Here is a 16,795-nt window from a genome sequence, read left to right as displayed (position 1 = left end):
GTCAGAAAGTGCAAACGTATGGTCTGGAGTCGAGCGAGGCAATGTCCTGGCAGTGACAGGTGTCTGAGACTGAGGAGGGACGTGTTGAGAGATGGGGGCTCGGGAACAATATCAAGTTCGGATGGCTTTGGACATCACGTTAAGAATACATTCATTTTCCCACTGTGTGGAAACCACTCTCTTCTCTGCTGCCCTGAGTCCTGTGTTCTCTCTCACAACATTCTGCTCAAGCATCAACTTTCCCAGGGGGGCTTCTTGCTTTACTGTCTGCTTCAAGGTCTCTTCTCTATCCCAGCATTTGTTCAGCGTGTATTGCAAGGTCCTCTGTGATCTAACCATGAGCTTGTCACCCACACTGAACTGGAGGCTCCTTAACTGTTCTCATGCCCCATATAGGCCTGGGCAAGTGTGATGGAGAGATAGATGAGTAGATAAATTTAATCCCCATAGCAATCCCACGAGGTAGGGACTGTCATTCTGACCACTGGACAGATTAGGAAACTGAGTACGGAAACCATAAATATCATGCCCAAGGCTACCAAGCTGATAAGGGATGGCACCAGGATTCAGAACCAGTCAGGCTCATTCCACAATCCATGGTTTTAATCACACGGCCTCTATGTTCCTCAGTCGAGGTGACAGGTGATGGATCAACCTCATACCCTGCCTGAAACTGTGATTTTTTTAAAGCCACAATGATGTACAGAAATAGAAAATATTGATTTGGGAAGATAAGATTTGCCTGTTTAATCCTCTTAGAACCAATACAAAGTGAAATACTATTGCTAATGATTTTGCTTATTCTAACTCCGTTCACATGACCAGGCAGGCTGGTTAAGCTGACCTGTAAATCACTTCCTAACTCTATTTGGTGCCCAGACCCGGCATGTAGGTTTTTCTCATTTACTTTTTCTGTTTCAGCGTAGCGCTCTGTAGATAGAGTCACTCTCCCCTAGGATTTGCAGTCACCGCTGTTCTAAATACCCCAGTCCAATACCCTTCGAGACACTTGCAGTTTATCAAACAAGGATTGGGTTTGGAAAATATAATTCTCCTACCTAGAGACCCATTGAGCCAGAGAATCCTAGAAGTCCTCTCATCTCCCTGCTTCTGACCCAGCAGAGAGCCCTTCTCTCTGCCTTGCATCCCTCCCTCCTTTCCTGCTCTTTGACCAATTGTAGTTTCTACTTGCTGTTTGCATATGAGGTGCCAGTTTGATATTTATAGATCTTCCTGCTGCATTATTTCAGGAAAGACCTATTATAAATGACAAAATACAACCTTAAAATAAAATAGAAAATGAACCCAGATGTAACCAGTTTTATCACAGAATATATATATTTTTTCTTCTTGAGGTGTGGGGGAAACAAAAGAAATTGTAAATTGTAAGCCAATATGAGTCTGGATCATCAAATGCCATTCCTTATGGAAATTGCATGAAACGTTTCTCCAAAGCAAAAAGGAAAATAAACCATGACAGTTTTGATTTATTTTAAATTAAATATTCTTTTTTTAGAAGTTACGTATTCTCTGTTATAAAACAGATTAAAAACTTGCCTCAATGAAAATGAAAGACAATGGATTGGAGCTTTCATATAAATGTTTAGCTCTTTTTACGTTTACACATTGGAAATGGTTGCCTTATTGAGTGTATCTCCTCATTGGTTATGTCTTAAAACAAGGGTCTGCCGATTATGGCCCTTGGGCTAAATCCGGCTTGACGCCTGTTTTTATAAATAAGGTTTTCTTGGAACACAACCATACCCATTTATTTTAGTACCCTATGTGGCTTTTTTTGTGCTACAACTTGCTGAAGTTGAGTAGTTGTGGCAGAGATTGTGTGTCTTACAAAGGTGAGAATATTTACTCTCTGGCCCTTCACAGAAATTGTTTGCTGACCCCTGTTTTAGAATACCCAAAAGAGAGGGCTCTGCCTTCCTTAGTGTCTGAGACCACAGTTTGAACTAGGGAATTCTGGGATTGAAGACGATTTCTCCGTGGGAAAATCCATTTATAGACCTTGAAACTCAGTAAGATCTGTGTTCAAATTCTGCCTTTGTTTGAGACTGCCCTGCATGCCTTTGACAAGTTGCTTAGCTTTTCTGAACCTCAATTATGTTATCTATAAAATGGAGACACTTTTTCTCTTATGAAGAACAACTCTACCGTTAAATGGGGTAATGTTCCGGCAGGGTGCAGTGTGTTGCCGGCCATACAGTGGACAGTCAGCGAATACAGTTTTTTTCCCTAGTTATATCCAAATTGAGGAGTGAGCTACATGGAACACACTGATTCTTCTGTCTGGACAAATGTGCATTCGTGTAGTGAAAACATTCTTATTTTCTTTTAATTTTTTAAATGTTTTATTATCCATATTCGAGAGAGAGGGAGACGGCATGAGCAGGGGAGGGGCAGAGAGGGACGACAGGGGGAGACGCAGAATTCGAAGCAGTCTCCAGCCTCCAAATGTCAGCACAGAACCCGATGTGGGGCTTAAACCCATGATCTGTGAGGTCATGACCTGAGCTGAAGTCAGATGCTTAACTCACTGAGCCACCCAGGCGCCCCAATTCTTTGTTCTCTTAGCACATTTCTCTCTTTTATCATGTCTTTGGGGGGAAAACATGCTTTTGTCTGCTAGATCTTGCGTCCTATTAGAAGGTTTTACCAAGCACTTCCTGATTCATTTTAAACTATGATTTAAGGCCAGTTTTGAGTAGGATTGCCCATGGTCCTGGTAATTACCAATGATTTCCAACAACAGTTTGATGGGATTTATGCAATGAAGAACAGGAAACTTGTGTTTCAGAAATTGCCTTGCTGCACCGCACTTCTCCCCTGTATAACATCAATTTCTTACCTACACTCCAGGCCTCAGAGGCCAGACCTCTCGAGAATGTTCCAACTCCAAGAAATGTAGGCCGGCGGCCTTGCCGCTGAACGTGTAAAATTCCACCTGAGAAGGAACCGGGCCCTCGTTAACAGCATCACAATCAGCTGGAGACACAGATCGATTTTTATTTATTTATTTTTATTTTTTGCTAAATACCGCGCTCCTGGTGTGGAGTACTTTTCTAGCCTCGGCCCCCAGGAGCACACTTGCTTTAGATCCATTTTGGCCGAAATGAAAGACACCATTTCTCTACGTACCCGACCACCTATCTGGGAGAGATGCCAAGCCAGCCATCCAGACTGAAGAAACAGGTCTTGTGTTAATAAGTGTTTTTCCAGACCTTCACTTACCCATTATGGCACAAATACTTATCCCCAGGAGGAGGGCTGCCTTGCAATATCATTATCCTCAATTTATAGGTGAATGAAAATGTGATCTGATGGAGCAAAGTGGAGTACCTGCCAGTTAGAGTAAATACTCGGCGCTCAGACGCAGCATTTGGCCACTGGGCACTCTTGCGGTGTGCACATGACCGGGCGGGCTGAGAAACCAGCGGGGAGTCTCTGCCCTTCGCCCTCCGTCCGGCATGACTTCTCTGTACAGAGACCACGGCAGTTGCACTGTGCTTCCCCACGGCGTTTCCCCTGGCCTTGACTTCTCTCTTCCTCCTTTCCCTTCCCCACTCCCTCATCCCTCTTTTTCTCCTCTTCTTCCCTCTCTCCTCATCCTACCACATTGTGTTTTCATAAGCTGCCTTCTTCCCCCTCCCCCGCTTTGGTTAAGAGTCCAGTATTATTCATATCCACCTATGTTTTCTTTACTTAGGTGCCTAGAATAAAGCCATTCCTCATTTGTATTCACACAGAAATACAACTGTGATAATGGACACGATTAGCACGAAAAGTAGTCAGATAATCATCTGGGTTTATACAGCCTTATAAAAACTCAACACCTCAGAGTTCTCTGGACTCTGTATCAATGTAATGCTGACTGAATATTCCAGATCAAGAGTTTTCAACATAAGGTCCAGACCCATCAGAACCATGGTTTTCAATCCTGGCTGCACATTAGGATCATCTGAGAAGCTTTAAAAAAAATGCCATCACCCTTACCCCACACCAGGAATTCTGACTTTTTGGTCTGGAGTAAGGATCTTGCATTGGTACTTAAAAAAAAAAAAAATCTCTTTAGATAATTCTAATATTAGCTACGGTTAAGGACCACCGTACTAATTGGTTTCGAGTTATATAGTCAATTGTAAGTCACCTCAGCTTTTTATTTTCCTTTTTAATGAATAGTCAGGATAGAATAGAGTAGAAAATACGAGTATGTTGTTCAGGTGGTAGTGATGGGTACTATTCCATCAAATTCATGTTTCAGTTTCATGGATATCAGGGTGGAGACTGTCACCACCTAAATACAGTTGCTTGACTGTGGGCTGTAATCAGAGTTTGAAAACCACTGCTTTAGATTATATTTAACAGAAAAGTATGTTGATAGCTGCCTGGGGAAGATCAGAAAATCTTCATCTGTCCTAAGAGAGAAGCCCGATTGCACTATTTTTAAATACTTGTAGGGCATGCAGAGGTATTGCCAAGTTATCTCTGGACTATCAAATGTTTCTTACCTATTTATAGAAGCACTTACACATTCTCTAAGACACTGAGCCCAACTTTCTGCTCTCCTGTAGTCACCCTCGCTGCTTAAAATTGTTAAGTTGCATTTCTTAAAAAAAAATGTTTTAGCTCAGTCTCTCCTCATTTTTAAACCAGCTCATTCTGACCCTTAGTTAGGGATATTTACAAAAGAGTTGCAGCTCATTAGCAAATATAGAATCTTCAATCTGCCACTGAAGTACTCTTATCAGTTCTCTGAAAAATGCCCATCAGGCCTGCAGGCCTAGCACTTAACAAAACTTTCCGGAATCTTCCAGGAGGCTTTCTGGAAGGAGAAGTGGCCTTTGGTATTAACACTTAGTGCCCAAACATTCCAGGGTAATCAGTGGTTTTCGCATATGATATCAAAGTGATTTGGCCCCGCTGGTCTTACAGAGTTCACATGATAATAATGTAGGAGCCTGTCAAGGAAAGTAGGGAGTTTCTGGCCTCACTGGCCCCGCTCATGCGTGAATGGACACCCTTGTGGTTGGCAGGACAGCAGGCTCAAATGTGTCACCACGTGGCAGTAGAAGGGGGACAGGTTGTTCACCAGATCTTCGGGAATTCAAGCACAAGCATCTGAAATATGAGCGAACTTCCATACCTAACATCTTCCAGAAAACACACATGACAGAGGGGAGTAAGAATTGGAGAATTAACTGAAGACCTAAGCAGAGGTTGATGTGGGGGTGATACTAACATTTGGGAATGGATAAGAAAGAGGGCTGAATCAATTGATCAAAAAATGATTCAGAGCTGCCAAGAGAGGCCCCTAAGTTGGGGTGTGAACCTTCTGCAACGACTGAGGTGGCCAGTGAAGCACAATGTGTCTGAAACTAACCACTAAATGGCAAAAGAAAAATGCAAATAAGAACTCTGATCTGGTGGGGAATTTAGAAAAATTCCAAATGGAATTTTGTGATGGCTGTTCATTAAGTAGAGTAAGTTTTCTCTCAAGCAAGATGCAGCACCAGATGATTTTAACAATTTTCTGCTCTGACAGCCAGCGAAAAAGCTACAGGTAACAGAAAGACAATGAAGTAAATAAATCCCAAAAAAGAGGGACCCAAGGCATACCATGAGAAAAATTAAAGATGTCTATCCAAAGAATCTGCGAAGAGAAGCGTACCTGCTTTGGATTATAGATGAACGTGAATGGGGCAAAATGCAGAAACACTGTATGTAGAAGCCCAGAAAGTGGAGGCCTAGCGGATTAAAGTTCAAGGCCAATTTCCAATAATGCACAGATCTTACAGCAGAGCTGAGCATGTGAAACACACTGCCTGTCAGTCAGTAACTGCCCGAGACTAGGGGAATCTGATGGACGGTGCGCAGAGGGGCAGAGTCAGGACTCCAGTGACGGTAAATGCACGATTTTCACGTTGCCAGTGATTTTGATGGCCAGGTCTCATTCCTACCATAAAGACTGGCAAAATGCTCTATACCCGTGAAAGTCAGAAAGGGAATATTTGTGGGATTGAAGAACAGAGAAAGTCAAAAGTAGTGGACGGACATTGCATTGGAAGATGTGAACATAAAGGGTTATGGTCTCACTTTCCTACATGGTACATCAAAAACTAAACAAAAATGTCAAAGATTCCTGAAAGTGCTGTGCCAGTACAAGAACCTTGGTGCATTAGAGGAGAAACTTAATGGTCTTCTCGTTTCCATGGGTTTTAAACACACCTGTATAAACATAACATAAACATAAAGTACAGGTTGACCTATACTTTAAGACGCGAAAACTCATTTCGAAATAATATCCTTATATTATTCTTCTCCCTTCCTTCCTTGCTTCCTACCTCCCTTCCTTCCTGCCCTCTCCACTCCCTTATGTCTCTTTTTCACTTGTAAAGATCCACAGCATCTATGAGAGCCATCAAGAGTCCTAGCTTAAGCAAGGTCAGGCTTACCTCCACTTGGAGGTAATTCTTCCTATTACTCTAACATTTCTTTTAATAGCCTTAACATAGTCTGTCACTTGGTTTTCTATATCTGCTGGCCAAGACCTACCATTAAACACGGGAGGTGGGTGAGAGGTATAATATGCTCATTTCATAAGCAGCGATACTGTCTAGAGCTGGTGTGTCATTCTTCAACTTGCTTGGGGCGAGAAGTAAATCAAAGGACAGTCGGGAAGGGTTGGGGGTATGGGAATATGTAGGAAGAAGGGAGTGATGAGCAGGATTTTGGCCAAAAGATTGAGAGGTGTCCCCAGTTAACATTATTTCATTAGATTTTCATAATATTCCTGTAAGGTGGGCAGAGCAAGTATCATTATCTCCATTACACTGATGGGAAAAATGAAGCCCAAAATGTTAAGTGACTTGCTTTGAGCGCTGACACCCAAGTGACTAAATCAAAAGCGGACTCCGCATCTGCTGATTCTCACTTTATTCTGCCAGATCAATAATGAGGTTTAGGTTGAAGTATCTGTATAAGCCCGTGAAAATTCTGTGACCAGTCATTCTTACTGTGGCACTTAGGATCCATGGTGACTTGGCTACTCTGTACCTTTCCAGCCTTACTAACTCTGCCCTACCCCATTAATTAGCCCCGGTCAGACTGAATTCATTCCATCTTCTCTTCTACCCAGCTCCTCCCCATCTTTCAGCTCTCAGTGACCTATTTCTTCTCGCGAAGAGCCCTATCTAACATCTCTGAGTTAGTGAAAGTTGACCATCCTTCATGCTCTGTAGACTTTGTTCTTACCCCTCTTCCGGCCCCATTCTGTAACTGCCTGCTTTTCTATTCCTATCTCCATCTTCAACTTCTTAGGGATAGTGGTTTTCTCCCATCCAAGTACTAACCAGGCCCGACCCTGCTTAGCTTCTGAGATCAGACGAGATCGGGCACGTTCAGGGTGGTATGGCCGTAGACTGGGGATAGTGGTTTTCTTATTTATCATTACATCCCCAGTGCCTAGCATAGCTTTTGGCATATACTAAGCCTCTCAAATGTTTGTTCACTCAAGCCATAAAGCTAAGATGAGAAGAGATCATTTTTAAAATTCACCATTACGTTTTAGTTTACAACCAAACCTTTCTGCTATTCATAACCTAAATTTAGTTTTGCACATCCAGTCAACAAATGTTAGCCAAGATGCTTAGTACCTCCATGGGGTTGTATGCCCAGGCTTCTCATAGTGCTTGTTAGGCAACAAGTACTCAGTACCTAATTTCGTAATGAATTAGTTAGTACAAAATTATTAATATGCCGATTTCCTAAGGCATTTAGTCGATGTCTTGCATGTAAATAATGATATGGGACAGAATATGGAAAGAGCCATACGGGAAGAATTTGGGATAGTTTTCGTTGGCTGAGCTGAAAAACATGATTGCAAGGAGTGAGGACATAAGTAGGCCCATGTGGTCATTGACTTCTGGGAAAGAGACAACAGCATTTGATCTAGCCTGTGGAAATAAAAAATGGTTTGACTCAGCTCGACAAGAAAAATGTGTCGATCCATTATGTATTTGTAGTGATGCCCTTAAACATCACCAGCGTCACAAGTATTTAGATGAACACCAGAATAGACAAGACACTACCATTAGTAAGACAGAAGTCATATTTATGGGAAAAAAGCAAGGGTCTGCAATGGGATTATAGTTGTTTTGATCTCCATTTCAGTGTGTTCTCGATGGGCCGTTTTCCTTTTCACCAGCCTCTTCAGGACTTTTTTTTTTTTAGTTTGTTTGTTTATTTTGAGAGAGCGAGAGAGAGCACAAACCGGGGAGGGGCAGAGGGAGAGAGAGAATCCCTAGCAGCCTCCACACTCAGCGTGGAGCCCAGGGCGGGGCTCTACCCCACACCATGAGATCACGATCTGAGCATTGGCTCATCAAGAGTCGGATGCTTAACTGACTGGGTCACTCGGGTGCCCTCTTTCAGGACTCTCAATGAACATTTATGGGGCACTCTCTTGCACATGTATTTAAGGGCCCACTGTAGAAAGACTAGAGTGTAATGGATGCAGCGTTCAGGCCCTTAATCCCAGCAGCCTTGGTTTGACATCCAGCCTCACTACCTGGTAGCTGTATGATCTTAGGTAATTAACTGAACCTTGCCACGTTAGAGTTTTGTCACAGGTACGTGGCATTGACAAAAATAATAGAACTTACATCATTGGATTGTTCTGAGACATCAATGAGTTCATGCATATCCAGTGGCTGACCCATAGTAAGAACTCCATTAATGCTGGCTCTGGTCAGTACTATTATGTACTAGGTTCTGTACAGTGAAAAGGCAAGGTGTGGTTTCTGTACTCACGCAGAGTGCTTGTCATTTGCTTGTTTCTCTTTACTGTATAATTCATTCTTCAGCCTTCTGCTTTGCTCTGAAAGGGGCGTGCCTCCTACAAATCACATTTCCCAGGCTCCCTCACCAATTGGCTTCCTGTTAAGTTTGGGCAACGGGACGTTCAGACAAGAGATTGAGATTGAGGGGGAGGGCAGCAGTCCCTCTCTGCTTTAGGGGCATCACCAGCAGAGGCTGTCTCTTCTCCATTCTCTCCCAACAGAGCCTCCCTGGGCACTCACAGGTCCTACTGGAAGCCCCCATTCCCAGGCTTCTTCCCAGCTTTCTGCCAGGGAATGAGACCAGTACAAAAGAGAATAAGAAGAGAAAGACAGATTCCAGATTTGATCCTGGATCCACCTGTGCCTGAAGATTATATGTGCCTGGAGTTTTAAATATATGAGCCTATAAAAAATTCTCCTTTTTGCTTAAACTACTTTGGTTGCATTTCTTGTACCTCCCACTGTGTGAGTGCCAGTACAATATCTACTAATTCCTAAGAACTGTTTGAGATGATATCACAATATAAAGCAATTGGTATTCTCATTGCTTCTGTGTCTCTGGAAATCCTAGAACTAGTATTTATTGTCCTGCTAGTGTTAAGATTATAAAGATGAGCAAGATAAACAGGGTGCTTCTCTTTGATAGCACAATAATGACTAATTAAGTGTTTTCAGAAACACTAACTTTTACCCTACTTGTTCCAAAACGTTCTTTTCTCTGGAGATCTGAAACATCTTGCCTTAGTAGATGTGCATCTTAAAACTAAACGCATCGCATCCATTGTAACACAAGGATATAAACTAAAATGCAAAGCAGGAACTTCGTGGTGAAACTTTTCATTTATTTTCGATAAAGGAAATCCCAAGCCTCCAGTTGTGCTTTATGAAACCTTCCCAGGGCAGGAGGATTTTTCAGTGCAATGAAATTAATGGTGTCATGACTGTAGGACAATCACTCATTCTGGTGTTTGATGTTTTTGGCTCTTCTCTTCTCCATTTGCCTATGATGATGCAATTTGTCTCCTGATAATGGATGGGCTTCCTCTCCCTTCCAGTCGCCAGTGTTAGGCACTGAAACTTGCCCAAGACATGTCCAAAGTTGATCTGCTTGGGGGATTTCTTGGAGTCTTTCATGGTTGATGAAAGCAAATTTATAGTCACGATGCAAGTACGAGAGTGTGTGTGCGTGCTTTGTCCTTAAAATGTATGCAGTGGCCTTTTAATGCTGGAATATATGGTCAGGCTGCAGTTGCTATGGAAACAACAATCAAATTTTCTGACCTTTGAGGGTAGGGAGATACAGTGGTAAGGGCTGTGATCAAAGCTGAGGATTGCTGAGAGAATTAAAGTAAAGAATAAAAAGCAAGGGGCCCTTTATACCTTAATGTTCAGATCAGAGCAATCTGTTCTTCTGTGTCTACCAACAGTATCCACCAGAGCGAGACTGAAGACTTCCTAGTATTCTTTTAGTTATTATTTTATGTTGTTTATTTTGGATAATAACAACAATTTTGGTTGAGTGGGAATTTTGGAGTTCTTGATTATAGTTGGTCTATAATTTTTTACATGACATAAAATCATGGTTTCTGGTAATGGAACACCTATATCCAGATCAGTGGCCACACGATACAACGTTACCATTGTAACATGCAAATGCATGGTTTCGTTTGGAATGTACCAAGTTGATTAGTCAAACGAATACACTCTCTGTTCAGAAGAGATCATTTCTAGGACCAGTGGGGTGTTTCTCTGTAGCTTCCTGTACAGTATTGATCCTTTTGTATTATTAAGATTTAGAAGATGTGCCTGCCAAATGAGAAGTTCATGTATCTGGGTTTATTCTGTTTATACTACGTGTCAGGGGAATGTGAGGGAAATAGGGAATATGGGGAGGGGCATCATCACCCTAATTGCTTAGGGAGGGTCTTCTATGCCCAATACAGTGTTAAACTCTGTGGATGTGGGCATGAATAGGAAATGATTCCTGCCCTCTAGAACGTGCTTGGCCACACAAGGAGAGAATATATGCAGACTGCATATTGAGTAGGGGCACCGCAGGAGCAAAGCCAGCAACCGGAGGCAAACATAAAAGGAAGAAGTGAGTCCAATGGGATGGGCAGAAAAGAAGCTGAAGGGAAAGCATAACTTGAGATGGGACCCAAAGGAAGGGCAGACCTAGATAAAGAGGAAAGACTCTGTTTGGTGTTAGTAAACTTCAGAACTTGTAAATACGCTGAATGTATTTTTGAATGTGTCAAATACTATGTTAAAATAGAGATAGGGTCAAGCAAGTGATGGGAGCAAAGACACAGATGAGGCATGATCTAGTGGTCAAAGGACATTGAGTAGTTTGGCTTTGTTGGGGAAGCAGAGGGTTTTACTAAGTATTCTGTAGGAATGAAGATACTCAGAGATGCATAGGGCATGGTGAAGGGATGGGTTAGGAAATCTGGGATTCTGTGGACACCAGATGACTTGGAAGGTAACCAGGATTAAACTCTACAAATTTGAGGTCAGGACGAAGAATTTAGAATGGTAATAAATAGGGTAAATTGTCACCCACTGCTTAAAGAGAAGTAACCAGTCAGTAAATGCAGATCGAATTTGGTTGCAAAATAAAACCCATGCAGGACCAACCCCCCAAAACCCTTTGCAATTGCAGCTGATATTGGTGATAGTTATAACTTGCTGGCTGCCGTTGAACTCTCCCATAGCTCCTTCATCAGGGTTTTTATCCCTGGGTTGTTGTCACTTTTGGCCTTGTCAATATGAATATGACTTTAAAGGAAGAGGCTATAAATGCCTATTTGTTTTGCCTATGATATTATACAAAGTATATACAATATGTTAGGTATTTTTTTCCCAGTATGGAGCTTTGAGTGAGTTACCAACTGATATTTTTCATCTTGAGAACTTGACCCACTTTGATATTGTAGGATGATTACTTGGTCATTGCCAAGCTTTCCCATAATCATCAGTGAGATTGTGAAGATGGACTGAGCAATTCTCAACTCTGAGGGGTTTTTTTTTCCCAAACAAAATAGGTAACCTGTGTCTCAAAGTTAATACACACATAGACTGCTTCCCACGCAGGGCGGTCACAGAGCAAGAACAAATGCTTTTGGCACAAGGTAGTAGAATATCGCACAGGTTTTGTTTGTGGGTGTGTGTTTTTGAAATAAAGTGTATTCTAAAAATTGACAGTCTTAAAGTCTTTTCTTTCTTCTTTCTTTCATTCTTCTTTTCTTTCTTTTTCTTCTTTTCTTTTTTCAAAAGGACCTTCTCAAGAAATGCTACTCTGCCAAGGCATCTTACCTCTTCCAGCAGGATAAATTCTATGATGTCAGCTATGACACAGGAGACAAGTCTATCCAATGCAGCAGGAGACCAGATGCATTCAAGTTCTGGATGACTTGGAAGGCCCTGGGAACATTAGGCCTTGAGGAAAGAGTTAATCGTGCACTTGCTTTATCTAGGTACTTGCCCGTGTGTGTGTGTGTGTGTGTGTGTGTGTGTGTGTGTGTGCGCGCGCGCGTGCGCCCACGCATGTCTGTAAAAAAGACTCTATGGAAATGACATTTGTGAGATCTACACATGGTCTTTCTTCTGTGCATTTCTTCTTTCATATAATGGCCATTTTTTCAGTATCTACTGTGTGTTAGGAATGGTGAACAAAACCGTCCTACCCCTGCCCTCTGGGGTCCCAGCCTAGTAACAGGTACCTTTAAGTGACAAACCTGACCAAATAAAGGTGAACCTACTTTTCGGTAAGGAGAGGTATGTGGTGCTCCAAGAGCATTCAGGTGGCTTCCCTAGTGTTCTTGAGGGGCTTTGGCAGAGGCTTCCTGGAGGAAGTGACATTTAACTAAGACCCGGTGAAGAAAGGGAAGGAGAATGGTGCGGGCAGAGGGGGGACCAAGCCCAAATCATGGTGACTTGAGAGACCTGAACAGTAGGTCTGTGAGAACGTGGGGCTGGAGTAGAGGCAAGAAGGTAAAGGTAATCTGGAAGTGCTGTGGTTACCTGTCTCGTCATAACATCAGAGACAAAGCTTTTGAAGACACTTCCAAAGGCATTAGACAAGCTCTCAAGAGACAGGTGGTGGACATTTGCCACTCAAGACTCTTCTTCTAAGCTTGGATCAGTGGGTGCAAATGGGCAGGCCACAGCCAAATTTAGTTTTAAATGTGATTGGTTGAGCCCCAACTGCATAGACTTAATCTTCTTGGTGTTAAAAAAAAAAAAAAAAAAAACTCAAACATTTAAAGACTTAAAATATTTAAAAATAGGGAGATTTGTCAAAAATCTGGATTTTTGGCTTCTCTCGAAAGATCTGAATGCTCTCAGTCCCACATGGTGACAAACCACTGAACATGTTGATGCCTGTCTAGAGACCCACATTCCCCCTACTTCCTTCTGTGTTTTTGCAGACAACCTGGACTCAAAACCTAGGTCTACCATTTACAAACTGGGTGACCTGGGCAGGTTTCTTAACCTCTCTGTGCCTCGGTTCGCCCCACGAAAATGGAGATAACAGTCGTATGTGTTCAAATAGTTGTTGTGATGATTAAATGAATTGACATATGTTAAACCCTTAGAATGTGCCTGGCATAAGCTACAGGCTATATGAGTTTTGGTAATTTATACCTGCTTGACCACTATAGGCACTGGAGTTTGTGATCTCTGGTTTGGATGATCTCTCCTTCATATTTCTTGCTCACATTTCACATGCAAAATCCAGAAGTCTCACTTAGAGATTTAAAACAGTTTCCTCTTTCTTTTTTTTTTTTTAATTTTTAGCATTTATTTATTTTTGAGAAACACAGAGACAGAGCATGAGACAGGGAGGGGCAGAAAGAGAGGGAGACACAGAATCCGAAACAGGCTCCAGGCTCCGAGCTGTCAGAACAGACCCCTATGCGAGGCTTGAACCCCTGAAGGGTGAGATCATGACCTGAGCCAAAGTCGGATGCTTAATTGACTGAGGCCCCCAGGCATCAGTTTCCTCTTTCTATACTGGGATTGTATGGGTGCTCTGTGCAATAACTGTCTGAAAAATCAGTGTCTTAAAACAATTATTTTTTCAAGTTTATTTTTATTTATTTTGAGAGAGAAATAAAGAACAACAGGGGGAGGGACAGAGAGAGAGGGAGACAGAATCCCATGCAGGCTCCACCCTATCAGCACAGATCCCCATGCGGGGCTTGAACACAAACCATGAAATCATGGCCTGAGCCAAAATCAAGACTCGGAGGCTTAACCGACTGATCCAGATGCCCCCAAACAGCAATTATTTATTCTCATACATCTGCAGTTGGCTGGAGTGGCTTTATCTCATACTATGGTGGCTGTGGGGGTTGGTGGAGGGTCTCAGTCTACTCCCTACATGCTTTGCAGCCTCCTTGGATTAACAGGTGAGCCAGAGTATGTTCAGAGTGTCATCTGATAGAGATGACCGAAGGCCAAGAAGGCCCCATTATGCAAGCTGACTTCAAAGTTCCATTTATATCCTATCTACTGGCATTCCAATGGACAAAGTAACTCACATGGCCAAACTCGATGTTGAGAGTCAGGGAATACAATCTGCCTTTTAGCAGGAAGAACTGCAAAGTTACATGGTGTTGACCTTGAAAATAAAACAGCCAGTTTTTTACCAGAAAAATAGCCTATTTGGGAATGACAGAGGAATTGCAATTCAGGACATGCAAACCATGGCAAAACATAGGCAAGTTTGGAGAACAAAGGGGAGAAGTTTGCGTATATAGAGGAACGGGGGAAGTTGAGAGGGGTTGCTTTGGACATGAGTCCATTGGCGGAGACAGGAAGTGATGGTTTCTCATTGGCTGAGTAGTATGGCTTCTCATTGGCTGGGGCTGTTGCTAGACAAGGAGAAAATCTTCCTCTTATTTTCTGTGGTAGTAAAATAGGCTTCTTCCTGTTGGAAAACGCAAGGTAGCCTTTTCCTGTTGAAGTCTTCAATTGATGTCTAGTTTGTAGGGCATGACAGCCCCATCTGCAGGGCTTCCTGACTCCATTTCAAATGAGATTTCCTTTATACTCTTTCATAATGGCTTGGTTATAAGGACAGATAAAGTGATGGCTTTGGCACTTTCAGAAGATTGTTAGAAGTCAGCAAATCTAGTGATTACGGTTTAAGAAGTAGTTTGAAAATCTATAAATATTGTATCATTTAGGACTCTGGTGGTAAGCAACAGAAACCATACTTCAAGATATTATAAACAAAGAAAGGTAATTTATTATCTCATGTACCTTATGAGCTAGTGTAATGATGACTTCTGTAATGACTTTATCTAGGAGCTTAAACAATACCACCTTAATCATTCTCCATCTTTCAGATTTGCTCTCTTTTATGTTGGTTTATTCCTGTGTTGGAAGGTGGCTGCCAGGAGTGTAAGATCTGTGTCCTCCCCGGTTCAAGTTCAAGGTCAAAAGGAGAGTGTGCTCCTCTCTTAATCCCAAAGGAGGTTTTCTCTATATCTGAATGAGGCAAATGTCCATCCCTAATCCATTGCTGTCGCCAGGGAAATGTGATACTCTCACTGGTCATGCCCTCCCTTGGCACTGGAGTGACGTCAATTCCTTCTATAAAATATGTGCTGAAACTAGGTGAAGAATATGCCTTTATTAGAAGTAGGGTTAGGGGCACCTGGGTGGCTCAGTTGATTAAGTGTCTGATTCTTGATTTCAGCTCAGGTCATGATCTCATGGCCATGCGTTTGAGCCCTACATCAGGCTCTGCACTGGCAGTGTGGAGCCTGCTTGGGATTCTCTCTTCCCCTCTCTCTGTGCCCTCCTCTGCTCATGCTCTCTCTCTCTCAAAATAAATAAACATTAAAAAAAGAAAGAAGTAGGGTTAATGTACCTCTATCAGAATTAGTGAGATAACTACCCAATGGTGAAAAAAAATGAAAACGTCTACCATAAATATTCATAGTTTCTGTTCACTTAAAAGTTCAGAAAGCTCTATTTCCTTTTTTGCTTTTGTATTTTCTCAACTAAATTGTGGTAGAATCTCTGCATTATTCCATCTGAGCTGCTAAGGAATTCATTGACAGGTGTCTTGAAAGAAGGCTAGATATAAATATTTGATGATCATATTTGTTATAAAGTTAACATTCAGCTCAGGGTGGAATTTAATTTATAGTCTAAGGATACTTTCTAATTTTTGCAGAGAAATATCACAGGAGGATAAATGTTAACACTTCAATTCAATTCAACAAACACTTATTGTTTGTAAATGTTTGTCAAGTTGAATTGAATTGAATTAACATTTCAGTGAGCATCACTGCAGATGCTGTGACCTGTATCTAAATATTTGAGAAATAATCCCTCCTCTATCATGCTGCTATTCATCACAGTTTTTTTTTCTTTTTTTGCCTTAACATTCCACATTCTTCATAAATCCAACCCTCTATTCCCGGGGTGGGCAAAAGTCATCCTGTTCTACCCCCAATGCCAGCAAACACTGAGTCCTTCTATTTTTATTTAATTTTTCACTGAGTTCTTTTAGACGTGTCACTTGTAGTGAATAGGAAATTATGGAGAGTTTCTTTAGGATGAAGAATTATATGAAGTTGGCAATGTAAGTCTTTATTTCTGTGATTTTATTTGTTTTCAGATTGGCTAATTGGTTTGTGGTTCTGCTCTTGAGGAAAGAAGGAACTTTATCTCCGTTCTGGGGTCCGTTCTGTTTGAGCCCACATTCAGTGGTATACGGGTAACCTGGCTCTCAGCAGGAGCAAACAAAAGTCCAAGTCTAAAACGTCGGCAGTTCCCGTGGTGTAAATATTCCCATGGTGTCAAATTGCGAGCTGTCAACAATTCGTGAATATTTAACAATTGGTTCTTAACAGCCAGTCCATCCTAGCCCTACAACACCATCGATTAAGTAAGCCAGTATAATCAGTTCAAAGCACCGACTCTTG

General features: G+C 42.0%; 1 protein-coding gene across 1 annotated transcript in view; it reads left to right on the top strand.

Annotated features, from left to right (window-relative positions):
* The window catches only part of GADL1 (glutamate decarboxylase like 1), a 278,233-nt gene that overhangs the window by 191,049 nt on the left and 70,389 nt on the right, over positions 1–16,795 (top strand). The window contains exon 15 of the mRNA XM_042956241.1: positions 12,126–12,325. Within this exon, the coding sequence (XP_042812175.1) occupies positions 12,126–12,325 (200 nt within the window). The remainder of the gene's footprint in view (positions 1–12,125; positions 12,326–16,795) is intronic.

Source organism: Panthera tigris, chromosome C2 (assembly GCF_018350195.1).
Source record: "Panthera tigris isolate Pti1 chromosome C2, P.tigris_Pti1_mat1.1, whole genome shotgun sequence".
Taxonomy (NCBI): domain Eukaryota; kingdom Metazoa; phylum Chordata; class Mammalia; order Carnivora; family Felidae; genus Panthera; species Panthera tigris.
Note: the sequence above shows the minus strand (reverse complement) of the source record. Positions and strands in the feature narration are given on the sequence as shown.